This window comes from Eubalaena glacialis, chromosome 11 (genome assembly GCF_028564815.1).
Source record: "Eubalaena glacialis isolate mEubGla1 chromosome 11, mEubGla1.1.hap2.+ XY, whole genome shotgun sequence".
Lineage (NCBI taxonomy): Eukaryota > Metazoa > Chordata > Mammalia > Artiodactyla > Balaenidae > Eubalaena > Eubalaena glacialis.
Genome location: NC_083726.1, coordinates 99,481,894 through 99,497,373, shown reverse-complemented (window position 1 = coordinate 99,497,373; position 15,480 = coordinate 99,481,894). Strand labels below are relative to the sequence as shown.

At 35.9% G+C, this 15,480-nt stretch overlaps 1 protein-coding gene across 2 annotated transcripts in view; it reads right to left on the bottom strand.

Annotated features, from left to right (window-relative positions):
- The window catches only part of SLCO1A2 (solute carrier organic anion transporter family member 1A2), a 103,362-nt gene that overhangs the window by 35,971 nt on the left and 51,911 nt on the right, over positions 1 to 15,480 (bottom strand). The window contains exons 2-6 of one of the 2 annotated variants that reach the window (XM_061204420.1): positions 11,891 to 12,080; positions 11,415 to 11,536; positions 6,642 to 6,783; positions 4,505 to 4,637; positions 411 to 517 (exon numbers count right to left, since the gene is read on the bottom strand). In XM_061204420.1, coding sequence (XP_061060403.1) covers positions 411 to 517; positions 4,505 to 4,637; positions 6,642 to 6,783; positions 11,415 to 11,474 — 442 coding nt within the window. In that variant the 5' untranslated portion in view covers positions 11,475 to 11,536; positions 11,891 to 12,080. Of the gene's footprint in view, positions 1 to 410; positions 518 to 4,504; positions 4,638 to 6,641; positions 6,784 to 11,414; positions 11,566 to 11,890; positions 12,081 to 15,480 lie in introns of those variants that run through there. The other variant, XM_061204421.1, reaches the window with a different exon arrangement.

The window sequence follows — 15,480 nt, the reverse complement described above, 5'->3', positions numbered from 1 at the left end:
ATAATAATACAACACAAATCTTTTGAACTTTGTTTCTACCTCTGTTTCCTATTTAGATAATTGTATAGACCAAATCATCAGTATAAACCCTTCCTTCTAAGATGTTTTCCTCTAAGGAATTAATTTTACAGTGGCCCTTGGGTGGATGTCTTTGACTGATTTTTAAATAACCATTTTAAAGAACAGACAAGGCAGTCTTAATAGGTATATTCAAATATAAGAGGCATAACATTTTCTATTATTAGCCATTCCTATTCTCCTCCGTGATCCCCTCTAAAATCCTTTAGAGGGGAAAAAATATCTTTTTGTTCCTCTACCTTACTTAACCAAACCCAATAACTCATTCAAAGACCCTCCACAGAAAGTGTTCAGTTACAAATTAACTAAAGTAATAAAATGAAGCAGACAACCTGATGGATCTTCTGTTGGTTTGAAAATCTGGGTTCCATTTTCCATACACAAGAAACTGTTTGAGGACAAATTACCAGAAACTGAAACTGTAGATTCATATTCGTATCTGTATGAACACAGGGAAAACACATTTGTGTTAAGGAGCCAATGAGGACAATGTGAGCATGTGAAGATGCTCCTGCTTCACTTAAGATACAACATCCAAACCCAGGAAAGCAGATGTCTTTTCATCTTTGCCACCCAATCATCATAGATTGCTATCATCAAAAAGAACTTGCCACTCATGAAAATGTGTAATTCATTGACAGCCAGCTTTCACTTATCTGCATATGGATGGTCTATCCTTTAGATTACCTAACATCAACGTTTATGGTTTTTAGGTGATCATTTCCTGGAAATAATTACTGTGGATAGGGAACAAAAAGGAAGAAAAATAATAGACTCTATGAAGTATAATAAAGAAGATAAAGCTTTGGGAGGAAAAACAACACAACAAACAAGTTTCCAACTTTGGATTCTCTGAGGTTTGCTCATAAAAAATATACCCACTTTCTGAGAATTCAAACAATAATCCCTTCATGCATTCATCAATCCCCAAGAAAAACAAAACATTTACCCATCATAATGAGAGACCTTTGGAGATTCAAACACTGTGACAGTGCAATGTAATGAGTTTTTCTCTTCTCATAAGAACAAAAGGGTTAATACACTGTGACTATATTATCTTAGGCAAATTACCACAAGATCCCATGCCCTTTCTCAGAAAGTAAATTATAAGCTGCAATAATGGAAGAAAATATGTCCAGCTAAGTCTCTCTTTGTTAGAAATTATGCTGGACTGGTTTCTATATTTCTAGTAGATAAGAGAAATCCAAAAACAAAACAAAACACACACACACACACACACACACACACAAACAACCTTGCCCTTCTGAGTTCCAAATGAGCTGAAGAGTGCTATGTTTGTATGTCACTGACAATTCTGATTTCTATGCTATAGAACATAATAAAAAGGGTCAAAATGCCTTCCCCTTTGAACAATTGTCCAGTCATGGTCACAGAGTGGCTGTGAACTGTGGACAAAGGCTTCTGTCTCCATACCAATGATCCCATGAGACTTGCCAGCTTCAGACAAAAAAAAATAACACCTTTGGCAGAGAGTGGAAAGAAATGTAAATAATAGCTGAATATTACTTGATGTTGTCTTGGACAGGCTAGGAACTAAAAGGACGGTGAAAACTCTTTGCCTGAAAACTTCTGATCCCTTCAGAAATACCTGAGAAGATAACATATCATTTTCATTTAATTTATCCACTAAAACCTAATAACTCATTCAAAGTTCATTCATCCCCAAAACTTCAGCAAAATGACAGTTGATGGATTATAAAATAGGAAAGGAAAAGGCATAATGCCACAAGGATAAAGAAAATGGAAGATTTGACAAGGACAAAGAGATTTTGGAAATTCGACAAGAAGATAAAGATTTTGAAAATGGGAAAGCAGATGAGTGGTCACTGAACTAGAAAATATGAGAAACACAAGCCTAAGTGCCTGCAAGGGAGCAACCAAACATGTGCCACATATCCCTGGAAAGTTTCAGGCAGGATACAAGATACTTCTAAAGGCAGGAGTGGGTATGATCCAAAAAATCAGAGGATTGGTTTAAAGTGTGTATAAGGAGCACTTAAACCCTTATAATAGACACGCTTCACCATCCCAACGAACATGGCCTTAGACTGCAGAGAGTCAAAACAAGCACACTGAGGATAGGAGGCCATACTAAAAACTGGGGATATTAAGTAAAAGAAAAATCTACATACTGATAAAAGAGACTCCCACCTGGCTGGTAGCCAAGCTGCCATGTCTCAGGCAACAGATTGGAGAATCCCTGCCTGAGTTAACTGACAAGTTATGGACAGTTCTGAGCCATCTCTAAAACATCCAGTCCCTGTGCTGTGAAGAAGTCCTCCAACAACCAAGTCCTACACATGTACCACGGAACTTCTGGTTAGCTTGTTGCTATTCCTCTCTCTCAAATATGAATAGCTAACCAAGGACCACCAGATATATGAAGGAAGCCTATAACATAAAGACAAAGACAAAACAAATAAAAAACTGTACACTTGAAAGAGACAGAGACATGAAGACAGATGAAGAAAATGTAGATGGAAAAGACATTGCATTCTTAAAATAAGAGCAAGATGTTCCTTAAAAAGATACATTCAAAGAACAAGAGTCCTTAAAACTTAAAAATATGATAGCAAAAGTTAGAAATCCATTCAAAGGTTTGGAAGATAACGAAATCTCCCCCAGGGACTTTCCTAGCAGTCCAGTGGTTAAGACTTCGCCTTCCAATGCAGGGGGTGTGGGTTCGATCCCTGGTTGGGGAGCTAAGATCCCACATGCCTCACAGCCAAAGAAACAGGAAACTAAAACAGAAGCAATACTGTAACAAATTCAATAAAAGACTTTAAAAATGGTCCACATCAAAAAAAAAAATCTTTAGAAATCTCCCCTAAAAGTAACAAGAAGGTAAAGAGATAGAAAATTGGAGAGGAAAGATGAGAAAACTATAAGCTTAACTCAGGATGTAACAATATTCAAGAACAAGTAGAAGTTCTAGAAAGAGAAAGTAGAGGGTTGGAAGAAGGGGGGATATTATCAAAGAAACAATACAAGCAACTTTTACAAATGTCCAGATTGAAGGCACCTAGCACGATAACGGAAAATCATTTATACCAACATGATTATCATGAATTCAAATTCTGGAGTTTAAAGGAAAATCCCAACAGCTCCTAGAGAAAAGAAACTGGTCACAGGGGTTAGAATGGTATAGGATTCTCAAGAGTTAACACCGGAAACTAGAAAGTATTGGAAATGATGTCTTCAAAATCCCTAGGGAAAAAACTTCAAACCAGAATTTTATACCAGCCAAACTGTCACCAAGTATGGGAGTAGAATAGGAATATTTCCCGATGTTTAAGGTCTTAAAATTATTACTTTCCTTGCACACTTTCTCAGAAACCTGTTAGATGACATTTGCCACAAAAAGAGTAAGAATGAAAAGGAAAGGAGAAGATATTACTACCCAGGAAGTGAGTAACTGAATGGAAGAAAGAGGCAGGACAAATTCCCAGGGAGAATGGTGAGTGAAAATTTCAAGGAAGCAGCCATGCGGCAGGCCTGGAGAGTTCCCAGTTCAGATTGCAGATGGAAAATTGATGATGACAGGAGAGATATCTCAAAGACAAAAATGAAACCCTCTGATATGTATGAATATATTGAGAAGACGTTGTCCTACCAGTAAAGAATTTGGTGATGATTCGTGAGAAATAAAAAGAAAATGAATCAAATATAAAATGAGGCAATTATTAAATCCAGGGAAAATAAAAAGTGATATAAGAAAGGGAAAATAACAGCATGGTTCAGCTGAAATATGAAAAATATTTACATAATCACACACATGGATTAGTGAGTATGATTTTATAGTAGGAAGTCAATATGTATATTGCATAACACTGAAGTATCAAAAACTAAAAGGATAAACATTTACTTAGAAATATGGAAGCAAATAGAAGAAGAAAGAGCTAAAAGAGTCGGGAGTGGTTGCCTCTGGAGAGGAGTATCATGAGCAATGTTGAAGGGGTGGGGGACAATGCTTTTTTCAATATAATTTTACTTTTCACAATTTTGCACACATATTACTTTGATAAAAATTTAAAATGAAAATCAACCTTCAGACTGGTCTATCCTTTGGTGACCCATAATTAAACAGAAACTCAACTGTAATTAGAAGTGTCTAAATAGTCCCTAGAAAGGAGTAATCCCAAATCTTGCCAGGTCCTAAGAATTTTTTTATCAAACTCAACTCCATAAAAGAGTTGTCCCAAATCTCTATTTCATAAATAGACATGTGAGTGGAAGCCAGGCAGCCAAGAGCACAAAACAGGCGGGTGGAACAGAATCTGAACCTTGCAGTTTCTATTACAGTGCTCTGTGTCTTTAGGGGCATTGTTCCTAGAAAGAAATCCAAGCTTATTTCCTGCAGCTGAAAGTTGCACCTGAAAAAGTCATCAGAGACTGCAGTACTTACCGGTCCATGAGGAAATGAGGTAGTGATTGTAAGAAACACCCTAGGCCCATAACCACACATCCGACACCAATCATTATAGGTCTGTGCAGTTTAGTTCCAAAATAACTCACAAATATAATCAGCAAAAGATTTCCTAGAAAAAATTGATGTGAAAAATGAATATTTCAATTAGTATGAACAAAGTCTAAAATTAACAGCCTCACCCAATCATTGACTATCCAGTATTTATTGTATAATAAATATCTGAAATACTGGGATTGGTGCTAGGGATGCATGAAATAATAAATGGATAGGACACAACCCCTGCCCTGAGGGAAGGCTCTGTTTCACAATGTCTTTTAACAGAGGTTCTTGACCTGCTGTCTATAAACCCCAAAGGAGTCCATGGATAGAAATCAGGTGTTCCATGAACTTGAGTGAGAAAAAAAATTACATCTTTATTTTCAGTAACTTAACATTAGTATTTCCTTTGACTGTGAAAGTAGACACAAACTACATTAGTATTAACAGTATGTACGATTTTGTCATCAATTATCACCAACAGAAGTTACAGGTATTTGCATACGACATTACAGTTGTTGCAGATACTTCAAAATATTATTGACACTGATGATTGCTTCAAAATTAGTGTAGATATTGTTATTTAATGTGATGGTAAGAAGTACAAGTATTATTATATAAGCTGCTTTTAATATTTTGATAATTTTATTTCAGTATAATTGACTTCCTTTGTACCCTTATGGTTTTTATTTTACACAATTACATTATTCTGAGATTATATGGCATCAGATTGCCAAAGAGGTCCTTGACACAGAAATGTTAATAACCTCTGCCAATCTCTTAGTGACTCTCCATTACCTAGAGGATAAAAGGTAAGTTCCATAGCACACACACACGAAGCTCTCCAACAGTCCATTTCTCACCCCTGCCCATTTCTCTAGACCTATATTCTAGGAATTGCCACCTGAAGCGTGGCCAGTCCATAACACTGGGCTGAACGTTCCTCCCTACACAAGCTACCATGCTGTTTCAACATTACACTTCTTCTTCTATTGGAATTCTCTTCACACTTATCTAACCCTGTTTCGTCACCTGGAAAACTTTTACTTCAAGAGCCTATCTTCCTTAAGTGAGGTTGTGTCCCTCTTCTGTGTTCCTATAGGACATTGCATATACCTATGTCACCAAACTTACTGCATTCAGTTAAATTATTTTGCACCTATGCCCTCCATTAGACTGTGAGCTGAGTTTACACAGGGACTGTACAAGGAGTGACTTCTGACTCCATAGCCAGGATCTCCATAGCCAGCAAACCGGTGGCACAGAATGAGGTCTGAGAGAGCCGAGCACTAGGAGACAAGATCAAGCATCACCTGTTTCAGTTTTGCCTCTATCCCATCCTAATTTTTCTTTCAGATACTGATTAAAAATATTAAAGGCAACTTGCATCTTGAAGGAAGTAAAAGCCATTACAAAACTGTAAAGGAGTGACATTTGTATTTCTATGCGGGTTTGTTCACAAGAGAAATCTTTCCCTTCCTCATTCTTTCTCTCTGTCCTCACATCTTCCCAGTCAGCCACAAAAATCAGAGCCTAAGAACAGGCTTTATTCTTCCCTAAAGGCTGTTTCTGAAATAAATTCAGCGAGATGTGAAAGCCGTTTCTTCTTCCCTCTGCACTTAGAAAGGAGAATTGTCAACCTCCCAGAAACAGTAGGAGAAGAAAAATCTTTGCTTTTTTTTTTTTTAAAACAGATTCCTTTGTTTCCCATGATATCTTCTAAACATGAAAATCAAGCCCTAAGGGTTATCAAATAATAGATTAAATATTAGTACTCTAAACACTCTGCTACTCATGCTAGCTAACCAAAGAACTATTGGAATAAAAAAATTTTAACTATTAGAATAAAAAGTCCCATGATGGGATATGTGAAGATGTTTAAGCATTATTCAGGGATAATATTGAAATGAATTGTTTCTCAACATATTCGAAAGTGAGCTAGGCTATTTAAGTCATTTTAGAAAATACATTCAGTCAGTTAAATGGTACAAAGCGGAAAATAAGGAGAGTAAAATTCAGACTAGCTCCCTGGATAAAATAATGTATAAAAAGAAGTAATGGAAAAATAATTCATTACCAATCTCAAAGCTTCCATTAATAAATCCAACTAGAGATGTTGGGATGTTGAATTGTCTCTCTATTTGTGTGAGCATGGAATTCATATAAGATCCGGATAGTGTTTTGGATACATATGCACATGTTATTGCCAACAGAAACATCTAGGGAGAAAAAAAGTGCAAGAAAACATATGAAAAATTTATTTTTAAATTGTACATTTGCCACCCGTTGACAAAATATCTTCTACCAAAAGACTGATTGTCTCCACCTCAAGTAACTCTTGTATTTGGAAGAAGCTTTTAAAGTGATCTCTTCTTCTGGTCTTCCATACTATGTTCTCTCTTTGAAAATCCAAAGTGGGACTAATTGATTAGTGATATTGAATTGTGTAGGTCATTTGTAGCCTCATTATTTTATGGGCACGTCTTATACATACACAGAAGCAAGTAATCATTCTAAATAACATGTAGCAAACGATTTAAATTGATCTTCAGCATTGCAACACTCTCTGTAGTACAAAAGAATACGTGTATGTTAATTTTTAAAAAGGAATGTGACGTTACACAAAGACATTATTTCTGTAGCAAATTTGCTTAAGTTCTCTCTTGAACAAAGTAATATGCAATTTATACAACATTCTATTGCTACTCATTGCCAGTTAATTTATTTAAAGCAATATTTTAATTATAAACCATACAAAACATTTCTAAACTTGCTATGATAAACAGGTACTTGCTATGATAAACAAATATGAATACAGTACAATAAATTTCCACATATTGAATCACACTTCCTAGGTATTGATATAATTCCAGACAGCAGTCAGGCTGACACCATCTGTAACAAAAAACTCAAGGACAATTTAACAGATAGAACTATTGTGATCAGCAGAAACTAGTATGGTTTTACTAAAAAGTTAAATTTTTGATAGTTTTATTAAATTGGAAGTGAAAAGATTTAGGTCTTAGTAAGGGATTTGAAAAAGGAGCAAAGTCAGGTAGATTAATGCTTCAAAATCAACAAATTATAGATAAATATATTTATATCAACCTGAATGGTAGTCTCCAATCCTATGCCACAGGGCTTTTCCATTTCCTGATGACACTTCCATCCTGAGAGACCATTCGATTCACTCTCCAGCCAGTACACTCATATCCCTAAAATCCTCACCCCTCCATCTTCCAATTTCTCAATCTTGAACCAACCCCACAATTTATACTGCACTTTGTACACTCCCTTCAAGATTATTCACAATCTTTTCTTTTTGTCAGTCTCCAACTTAGCCCCGTGCTCTTCTCGACCAGCAAATGATCTCAGCAACTTCACCTTCAAATTTACCCCTCCCTATCCCTCCAATTTCCCTCCCATCTTAAAAGGATGTATCCCTCCTCCTGTATAAGAAACTCCCTCCAGCCATGCTCTGGAATCCATTCTTCCCATTGCTGAGATCCTGATTCATCAATTGTTGACCCCCTCCTCTACTTTCATCCTCATACTCTTTACTGTCTCTCTCCCCACTAACTTATAAATATATCCAAGACATTTCTGTCCTAAAAATCTTCCCTCATCCCTGATGGTAGCTCCAGCTACCATCCAGCTGTTTGGAAGAATAGTCTAGATTCATTGCCTACACGAACCTTCCACTCACCCTTCAGTCTACTACAGTCTAGCCTCTCTTGAAGCTACTCTATAAAAGGTCATAAACAACTTCCTGATTTCCAAATCCAATAGGTACTTCTCTGTCCTCAGCTAACTTGATATCTCAGAGTCATTTAAGATCATTAATCATTCATTTCTTCCTGAAATTCCCTCCCCTCCCCCCATGTATACCTGTACCTCCACCTATCTCTAGACTCTTTCTATCCAGTCTTCTCTTCTCAGGCTTTTGTCTCATACCCTCCACTTTTTGCTATATACGCTCTCCCTAGGAAATCTCACTTATTCCCATGGCTTTAACTACCACCCAGATGCTGAAATCTCTCAAATGTTTACAAAGTTTATCTTAGACAACTGCAATCATTTTTTAGTCTCCTCTAGTCTTTCCCACCTCCAATCTCCCTTCCACCTCCTGCCACCACTAATTTGGAGCTTAATAAATATTTGTCAAACAAATGAATAAAATGCATATTTAGCATGTGATTCCACTTCTTGAAACTTTTTAGTGGCTTCCCATAAACAAAAATCCCTACTTCTTAGATGGCAAATAAAACCTCGTATATACCTTGTTATGATCTCTTGCTGCATGTCCCTAAACATAATGTTCTATTTATAGTTCTTTTAATTCACCATGCCACTTTACATCTCTTTTACAGGTGGTCCTCCACTTGCAATGTTTTTCTTCACCTTGTGCATCTGATAAATATATGCTCAATATTTAAAACTCAACTCTATCATTATTTCTATTGTGGAGTCTTCCTTGTCTTTCTACTTCCCAGGTAGCCTTGACCACTCACTACCTATCTCCCCACCCTGCTGTGTGCCTGCCTCTATTACAGCCCTCAGCACAGTGCACTTTATTTTTTTTTTAAGGACTTTATTTATTTATCTGTTTGGCCGTGCCATGTGACATGCGGGATCTTAGTTCCCTGACCAGGGATTGAACCCTTGCCCCTGAAGTAGAAGCCCAGAGTCCTAATCACTGGACTGCCAGGGAATTCCCCACAGTGCACGTTATTTATGTGTTTGGATGCCTATAACCTCCTCCCTCACTATACTGTGAGCAACTCAATGATAGGATCCATATATTATTTACCTTCGTATCTTCGGGGTCTAGTAAATGCCTCACAAACAGTAGGCATCCAGTACAAGTTTATTGAATGAATGACAGAATCAGTATTCAAAAACATCTTGAAGAAGTAGTCACTGCTGAAAGTAAGCTGAATATAAGATGAAATTCAATAGGATTAAATACACCTAAACCAAAAATTATCTGCACCAATTAGTTTGGGGAAATCTGAATAGAAATGTATGTGGAAAAGACCTGGGAAATTTAAATATCAAGCTCAATATGAGTCAAAATTCATATCGTTATATAGCTGCCAAGATATTATAGCTATATCTCTAGCTATTTATCCTTTTATATTAAACACCAGTTGTAGAAATTCTGTCTCTCAACACACTGTAAATCTTTTCAGAGCACATTGTTGAGAGTAAACAATTTTCACATGGTTTTATAATTCAGATTTTATATTTAAAAGCAAGCAAGGCCTATCAAATAAAGTACAAATCATGTTTGAGAGAATAATTTCTTTTATTTAACATTTTAAGAGAGGAAACTAGGTAAATCATGACCCCAGTGCTTTTCCTGAAACATTTAGATGGGCTTCCTAACCTGTATGGTTTTCTTCATAGAGTGAAAGCAACCAGTGGCTATTGTGACTCACGTCTAGTGCAAAATAACCTCTATATTTATAAAGCTAGTCCTACCAGCTTTTAATAATGCCCCAGAGTTTGAAGCAAATTTGTTGAAGACAGTCCTTTGATATCTTCTAAAAATGTTGCTTAATGAGCATATGTCTAAGGTCAGAGAAACAGAGAAACCCGGCTAATTATGAAGCGATTGTCTCTTACTTTTACCTGATAAACTTGTGCTTGCAGTATTTTGCTATCTCATTTCAGATCAATATCTAGTCCTGCCAAACTCCAGTCATACAAAATTAAGGACCAATTGTTTATAAATAATACTTGACCTTTATCCACAAATGCTATTAATAATAATAGCTAATATTTATTGAATGTTTACAATATTCCAGTCATTGTTTGAAGGATGTAAAAAGAAAAACATTCTATGAGATGGGTACTGTTGTTACCCCTTTCAGATGAGAAAACTGAGCCACAAGGACGTTAAGCAACCTCTCCGAGGTCACAGAGCAAGTCAGTAGTTGAACTCGACATAAACCTAGGAAACCTGGGCCTCAGTCCTTATTTTTAACCCCTCAGTGTTAGGAGATGGACATGAGAATTAGGAATAATTTAAGGGGATTTTTAAAATATATAATTAAAAGAACATTTCAGGCAAAAGTAATTTTCTAGCTCTATATCATGATTCTCCCCTTTCCGGTACATGTGTAGATCTTTCCTACACCTGTATAAAGAGAAAACAAACTTTTGATAGGAAGGAAACTGGTGGCAGTGTCATAGTTTGGAAACCACTTGCAGGCACTAGCTGTGGAATCAAGACAATTATCCAGATTCCTTGGTTTAAAATAAATTTAAATTTTGTTTGAAGGCAAAATAGCTTTGAGGCTATGCAAAAAGAATTTGCTCTGAAATAGTCAAGAATACCAAAAACAGCTAACAAAATGGGCATTTTTCTTATAGAGAATGATTGGTATGTTGCCAAAGCTTGAAGTAAACATTTGTTTTAGCGGGTCATTGTGAGGGCATCACTGAATACAGATCAACAAAGCATTTCTGTGCAATGAACCATTTTCCAGGAGAGACCTCCATACTCCTCTGACTTAGAAGCCCCAGAAGGGTGAACATTAAATTGGCCTTTGATCCAGGAAATTCAATCCTACTGTAATATAATGTGTGCTTGAAAGTGTTTAAGATCCTGTCTTCCATTTAAATCCCTCAAAACTATTTCTGATTAAATTGCCTGAATCAATAATCCTATTTAGACACCCTCAGTTACAAACCAACTTCATGAAAGCAAGAATTTATCAATATATCAGGTAGTATGACATTATTATTAGATTAATACACGAAGATATAAGCAACTTTACAAGGTCTCAGTTTAAAAATATATATATGGTACATACACATATACCCACACAAAGCAAGTCCATACCTTCAACTTGGAAAGACATCTTATTCTATGAGTTTCAATTCTTTTCTCAGTTTCTCCCATGTTGCTCTTCTGAGTGTTCCAAGGTATTTATGCTTTAAATCTTGATATTTCTTAGTTCTATTCTTTTAAGAAGACAAAAATCTATTAAATTGCTGACAAAGTCATAAAGCGTCATTCTTTTGAAGAAAGCACTGAATCTGAATAACAGAATCAGAATGCATTGTGTTACAAATGTTACAAAAATACCTAGGAAGCTTCTGATTCATATCTAGAAAACAATGAGGTTAGAAAAGATTTAGTTGTTAATTTTCCATTGAAAAAGTTACATCAAATCACTGTAGTAACTCTTTAGTGAAATTAAAGATTAGAACAATTTGTTATGATCCCCTTGCAAAATAATGTCCACGTGGTTAAAACAAAGCTTTTCATTTCTTTAGCCAAAGCAAATAAAACTGAAGTGAGCTCCTTGGACTTACATGAAAATGATGCTTTTAGGAACACACAGACTTTGATTTTGTTTGTACTAATAATCTGCTTTAGCAAGCTTACAAAGGCTCAAAAATCTCTATTTGGCCAGGCTCCGTCTTCAAGTTCTTTGTGTTCCAAGACTTCCCTGGAGTCTCAGGAAGGGAAACGCTTTCTGGGGCACTGCTGATTCACGGAAACCTGGGGAGACATGGAATTTTAATCATGGAAATCGCCTAAGTAAAAATAACAAATAATTCTATGATCTGGAAAAGAATCCTGCAAGTTAAGAAGTGAGGTTTCAGAGAAGATCAAACATAGTAGTGGAAACCTATATGTATACATATATAATAAATACAGATATATGTGTGTCTATGTGTATATATAATATATAGGTACACATTTTTATATGTAAAATGTTTTATATGTAAAACAAAAAGATGATTTAAACTCTATTAAATTCTACTAACTCTTTGTCAAAGATTTTGTCTATTTTGTTTCTTGAAATTAGGGCAATATTTTGTACTAAAACCAAAGCATTTCACTCTGACTATATTTAATCTAGTAAATCTACTTCAAGTTGCCAGATGCTATCTTAACAGTATCCCCAGGGTTAATTGATTAAAATCCTCTGAACAATATCCATTTAACAATATCCCAAATGGCACTAATTTTTAAAACCTGAATCCCACTCCCCTGTACACATTAAGGCAATAGCCACTGAACAATTATGTATGAGCTTAATTCTCTTTACTCATTCTTTTATGAAGACAACAAATATCTATCAGAAGTCTACTATATGCCAGTCATTGTGCTAAGCACAGGATTTCAGCAGTGAACAAGACAGACAAGTTGTCCTAAAGACAATATAAACTAGGTAGAGAAGTATAAGGCTCTGTGAAAGGTACTTGGACCCAGATCCCAGGGAAATTATACTTTTATTGGGAAAGGTAAAACTTTTCAATAAAACACATTGGAATAGAACTGGACAGTGTATGATCAAATACAAATTGTTTGGTATGTAAGTGGTGAAAAAATCCATAGGTCATAAGTGAAAATTACGAGAGACCACTCTAGGCAATTCTGAATGACAATACAAATGAACTCAAGCTGAAATCCCTCCCATAAAATTCCAAGTCACCTAAAGTGTAGTGCAAGTACATAACACTAGTTTTAGAAAAACCCATAGAATGGGATAATTTTTCAAAAGAGTGGAAACTGCTATTTTCTGGTCTTCATCTATAATACCTCTGGTTTTATCATAAACCTCTCAACTGCTCTCAGTTTTTCCTTCTCGTACATTTAGACTCAATCTCTCTCCCTTACGTTTTTTCTTCCCCCCGCTCCCGCTTGCTTATATCTCAATATATTATAGCTCAATATAGCTACCCAGTCAAATGATAAGAGAGGGAGAGAATATATTCCTCTTGGTATCAAAGTTGTCTTCACTCATCTTAGTGGCTAAAAACATGCCTATTCTAAATGCCTATTTTTCCTATATACCTGAGGAGGCATAGAAGTTGGAGTTGGTAACAGAAAATCACCACATCAGGGAATTCTGTTTTTCCTTCTATGCATTGTGATATTGTGCAGGTTTTGTCATCATGCCTCAAAGGTTTGTTTCAAAATGTGTTTCCAGCCCTGAAAGAAGTTTTTAAACAGTTGTCTTTTCACTGTAGTGTTTCAAGCTAAGCACTTGGAAAGAATTAAATGCGATTCAATTCACACTAAACTTTCCTTAATTTGCCAGCTTATACAGTGAAAACATTTTAGCTTTTCAGATACTTTTGAAAAATTTTAGCGGAGGAAAATAAATAAATGAATGAATAAGATCTATTCTTTTTACTTAAAATTTGTAAATTCCAATAGTTAATGTCACAATCATTATTGAACACTTTGGCCCCAAATCAGAGAATGCACACGTTGTTTCTTCATATTCTCAACGCCGCGCCAGTGTCAGCTTTATGAACAGTCCCCTTTTGTCAGCACAGCTTTGTTTACACGGTGACTTCTGCTCCTGGGATCGCAGCATCACCGACAATCTCCATCAGTCACCACTGCTAATGAAAACGCCTTGCTGCAGTTTTATGAAGTAGAGAATCAGTTTATTTCTCTAACTCCTTCTCGACATTCAAATGGGAGCAGGTAATTCTTCAGCACAAATGTAGTTGGGTTTCTTCCATGTCTACTGGTCACGACTGTGCTTTTTGTGTTTGTTTTTATTTTTGTTTTAATTGTGGTAAAAGCACATTACAGAATTGTTCACTCCCTGCACACTTTGGTTAGTGGATTTCTAGAACTTTTTCATCTTGCATGACTGAAACTCTACACCCATGGAACAGCAACCTCTGGGGTTTTTGACACCCCTTGGTTTCCAGCCCTTAATGACATGTCTCAACGACAAGAGAATACAATGTTTTAGCAAACAAATAAACGGTCTTATTGTGTTCTTTCCCCAGTATTAAATACATAGACATAGCTTTTATTATTATAAATCACCTGGGAAAATGCCTACATTTAATTTTATATTAATCTCTCCTATTGAATTAACAAAATAAAGGCTTTACTTTATCATGGCAAAACTAGTAGTACATACATGAAGAAGATTTAGGAGAACATCCTTTCCCTGGGAAAAAAGACAGGGTCACGCCAGCAAAGACCTTATGAAAATTGTTTATTTCCAGAATCTTCAAATGGCTCCTAGCTCTGCAAGAAGAGAACAGCCTCTTGGTGGTATCCAGCTGAAATAATTTCAACCAATACCAAACCAAGCAAGTATGTGCCAAAGAAGCACGTGGAGAATTAACAATGACTCTTTGTATGATTCCTACCAAATTATTTTGCTTCTATTAGTTACTTTTCATCAGAAATCAAAGAATAAGGCATGGATTCTGCAAATCAGCCTTACAAATATAGGTATTATTTTAAGTCCAAGCTCAGAGGAGTTACTAGAAATGCATCACTCTGGTAAAACTAAGGGAGAAACTTAACTGGGCCATAGACTCATGCATATGATTTTACCATGCAAAGCAAAGTATGGAACACACAGAAACACAAGTGAAAACCATCACCAGCGATCCAGCAATAAAAATACCTACCCAGTTACTTTGGAAAACGTACTGCCTCGTGCTGGATAATAAACCAAGACATGGAAAAGTAAAGCTAAAATCTGACTTCTAAAAGTCTTTAGGAGAGCTAGTTGTGAAGATCATCAGGGTTACATCTCATGCCAAGTAACTCTAGAGAATGATTAGGTAATTATGGGAATAGCCAATGTTTTCCACATTGGCAATTTAAACCATTTCATATTTCAGATTATTATCCCAATTTCTCTTCCTTTTGCCTGCATAGGCATAGTCTGAGATACAAAAACTTGTTTCTTCATTTAATTGTGGCAAGAAAATACTGAACTCCTCTTTTTTCTCATAGAGATAAGACTTCATCTGTTTATGAAGTTCCTCTAATAACTGGAAATCCAATAAGATGTTAGATTTTCTTCCAACCCAATTATTTATATATTTGTTACTTCATACTAGTGGAAGCAGCTAGATATAGTCAAAAGGTCAGACTTTAAAGCCCAGTTAACTTGGGTTTAATTCTA